At 28.3% G+C, this 4,036-nt stretch overlaps 1 protein-coding gene across 1 annotated transcript in view; it reads right to left on the bottom strand.

The window, feature by feature from the left end:
- The window catches only part of Fatp3 (Fatty acid transport protein 3), a 23,441-nt gene that overhangs the window by 2,463 nt on the left and 16,942 nt on the right, over window positions 1-4,036 (bottom strand). The window contains exons 6-10 of the mRNA XM_018444385.1: window positions 2,823-3,015; window positions 2,421-2,564; window positions 1,817-1,954; window positions 1,668-1,734; window positions 1,397-1,502 (exon numbers count right to left, since the gene is read on the bottom strand). Of these exons, the coding sequence (XP_018299887.1) occupies window positions 1,397-1,502; window positions 1,668-1,734; window positions 1,817-1,954; window positions 2,421-2,564; window positions 2,823-3,015 (648 nt within the window). The remainder of the gene's footprint in view (window positions 1-1,396; window positions 1,503-1,667; window positions 1,735-1,816; window positions 1,955-2,420; window positions 2,565-2,822; window positions 3,016-4,036) is intronic.

Below are 4,036 nucleotides of genomic sequence, written 5' to 3'. Positions count from 1 at the left end.
CTTAGTTTTCCATCTATGCCAACCTCCATAGTGAATTGTAATCTACTATGTAAAGAATTAAAAATGTTTAAGATGCCATTAATACTTTCAGATGGAGCCGCTAAAATAATATCATCCACATATCGAAAATAAAATAAAAGCTTAATAGGTAATTTTTCAATTGCTGTTACTTCGAAATCTTGCATGACTATATCCGCCGCAATTGGAGATAACGGAGAACCCATCGGAGTACCAAAAATCTGTTTGTAATATTTGTTATTAAACATAAAAAAGGTGGAGTTCAAAACCAAACGAATAGCATTTAAAAACTCATTTAATGGTATAACAGTCTTCCCCGATATATAATCCCATCTCTTTGCAATACCATCAGACACCAACTCTATGGGAACATTCGTAAACAAAGAAACTACATCTAATGATACTAGCAAATAGTCAGATTCGATGCAAATATCTTATAGTTTTTCGACAACTTGAAAACTATTCCTGATGTAGCTAGGTGCTTCTAAGAAGCACCTATAGAATCGTTGATGATATTATGCAGATGTAACGAAAAATAATATAATGGACTCTTAGTAGATGATACAATAATTCTTAACGGGTTCTCCTGTTTATGGATCTTAGTTAAACCGTATGCCCTTGGAATAATACCATCAGCCATGAGTAACCTTCGATATGTGGAATCGTCAATAAATTTATTGCTTTTCCATCTAACTAATAAGGAACGTAAGTCGCTGGTAACTTTTTTGGTTGGATCTTTGTTAATAATTTCATAAGTGTCCTTGTCTGATAAAATCTCCTCCATTTTTTCGACATAGTTATCTTTATTTAGAGCAACAGTGACATTCCCCTTGTCAGCTTTTGTGACTAACACATTAGGATGGTTTTTTAAAAATTCTTTAGTGATCAATTGCCAATCATAGAGTAATTTATCGTTAGGTATATTTATTGGAAAATCTTTCTGAAATTTTTCTAGTATATTTGTAGAATTGTGTCTAACAAAATTAGTTATATTCTTAGGTCGACCATTTATATTACTTTCAATATGCTTAATAAACTCTACTGTAGTTTTGTCTAAATTATATTTGTTAACAGGTAAGCCGAAACCTTCTCCTAATTGTAATAAATTTTTTACATTAGTGGGAATGTCAATGTTGCTCAAATTCACGAACCATTTATCGTTCAATTTTTCGAGAGGAACTGCATCATCAAAATTATCAGGTGAGATGTTTATATTCTCACCGCAGTGATTAATATTCTCATTCTCAGAAATAATATGTATGTTTCTTCAACTATAAAACAATTTTATGATACGAACAAATTTATGATATGAATTGCTATGCTTCATTATCTATATTTTCTTTATTCAAAATCGATTATTTTATGAGTAAACAATGACTTCATTGTTATTTACCTCAACACCAAATACAGTTGCATCTTTGAGACCTATCACATTACTTATGACGGCCTCCACTTCCGAAGTAGCAACATTTTCACCTCGCCACCTAATATTTCAATTTTAAAATAAAATATAATTAGTCGAATTCTTATTTATTATACTTGCTGATTTAATTACTGATTTCATTCTAGAAATGTTTATAATAATTTAATAATTTTTAAGAAAGTTTGATTGTATTAATATTAATTGCATATTAAAAGTACCTACAAACCTATATGTATCACCAGTTCTGTCCTTAAAGTAAAAGTATCCAAGTTCATCCATAACTAAAATATCACCTATTCGGAAAATTAAATAACATATAGTTTATATGATTATTCCTAATAAATAGATTACACTATATTTTATATTATCACTGACCAGAATTGAAGACGCGATCGCCTTTCTTGAAGACATCATGTACAATTTTTTGTTCTGAAGCCTTTTTGTCAGCATAGCCGCTGAATTCGTTTATCACCTTTTTTGAATTAATTTTACCTACAAAAACGCCAGGTTCACCTAAACAAATAACATAAAAGTAATATAATTATGTATTGTCCTAACTATATGTATATATACTAGCATCGGAAAGTTTCCAAACATGGAACTTAAAATTGTACAATATTCAAATCACCATAACTCGTTAAAATAAAAAAATCATTGTAAACAAAAAATAAGGAAGCATTTTAAAGCTTGAAACTTGTACTTTAGCATGCTTTTGACCGCTTTCCAAAAAATTATTATCTTCACAGTTAAAAATTGTTATCTTCACATTATTATCTTCGTATCTTAACAAAGATCACATTGTTGTATTTCTTAAATTTACATTGCCCTATCGGAGATCTGACCGGATATCCGATATCTGGTAATTTAATTATCTGGTGTTGCGCTAATAGGTACTGATAGCAAACTACGCGAAGGAAAAATTATAATCTTTTCTAGTATAAAATAAAATCTTTATAACATAAAATTTGATGATATTCACCAGGTTTACAAGGTATACAGAATCCATTTGATCCTCTCAATAATTCTCCTGTTTCTTCATTAATTTTCAACAGTGCAACTGGATACAAAACGCTAGCATATCTTGGTATGAAACCAACAGCACCAATTTTATTGTCAATGTTGACTGCAAATTAGAAATATTTCTAAAAATAACTACACACACTCTCGACAACTATAAAATAGTAAGTTAACTATTATTATTATCAATAATTACGAATGATTATTTATTTGTTAAAAAGACTTAACCATATCAGCAATTTCTATAAAGGTAAACTTATTATTAATCTATATTTAAAAAAATGTATTATTTGTTCTCAAAATTTATCGTATTTAATAGTAAAATTCTTCTGACAATAAAGTAATTGAAAGATAGACGAGTTACCGAGATTTGAGTTTCCTTCTGTAGCTCCATAAAACTCGCCTATTTGCTTCACGCCAAATCTCTTAACAAAAGATTCCCAAATTTGTGGCTTCAGACCGTTTCCAAACATTAAGCGTACTTTATGCATTGAATCATACTCGTTTGATGGAACTGTAAGAAGAAAACGGCAGATTTCTCCAATATATTGTGCTACCTAAAATACAAATATAATTTTTATTATTAAAACAAATAAAATCTTAATAATTATGAAATTAATTAATGCAGAAACTTAAAGAACACAAATTTAAAAATTAACGCATTGTACATTTTGTATAATAACTGACAAAATTTGTTAATATATAAATATTTTAAATACATACATATATTTATGATATAACAATTGTAAATTTACTACTAATAATATTATTAAATTTAACGGTCTTGTGTTCGCGCGCGTATACATAAGTCAATGGTAAAAGTTTAGATTAGAGGAGCACCCCCAATGATCTTAATCTTGACATATGTTGACCCTGAGTGACCTCCAGTAGGTTTTATCCGTCGCTCGTTATTCGCGTTAAAAAGTTAAATTATTACAAATGATCAATATAAGATTTTATGAAAATATTTAGCAAAAAATGATTTTTATGAAAAAAAATACAGCAGTAATCATTTCTTGATTAAAACACAATTTGAATCATTAGACTTCAAAAGATAGATTGAAAAAACCTTTAATTCAGTTTAAAAAATTTTAATAAAACAAGGATTATTTAAAATTACATAAACAGAAAATTTTACGAAAATTACTAGTACATTAATTAAAGAACTTTTGAGCAAAAAAATATAAATAAATCTAAAAAGTAAGTATATCCTTAATAATTTCTTTGAAAATTTCAAGATATATACAACATTTTATGAAAGTGTATCCTTTCTCAGAAATGTTATTGCAGAGAGAATTGATAATGTAGAGAGAAAATTAATCGATTCTAGTTCTATCACTATCTATATATAAGATCTTTAATATAATATGTTTCTTTGAAAATGCAAAAAAACTGAAAAATATAACAGATATGATATGTCAAGATATGATTAAAAAATTTTGATACTTTTTACTTTCTTAGACAATTCCATATTTCTGTTTAAGATCTGACTCTCCCAATACCCCAGACTGGTTGTGTCCCGTAAAAAGGAATTATTGATAACAATTGGGAACAGATCTGACGAGAGGGGGGGGGGGG

The sequence above is a fragment of the Mycetomoellerius zeteki genome, unplaced genomic scaffold, assembly GCF_001594055.1.
Source record: "Mycetomoellerius zeteki isolate Tzet28-1 unplaced genomic scaffold, Tzet1.0 scaffold149, whole genome shotgun sequence".
Classification (NCBI taxonomy): Eukaryota; Metazoa; Arthropoda; class Insecta; order Hymenoptera; family Formicidae; genus Mycetomoellerius; species Mycetomoellerius zeteki.
The sequence above is the reverse complement of the archived record's forward strand: the minus strand, read 5'-3'. Positions and strand labels throughout refer to the sequence as shown.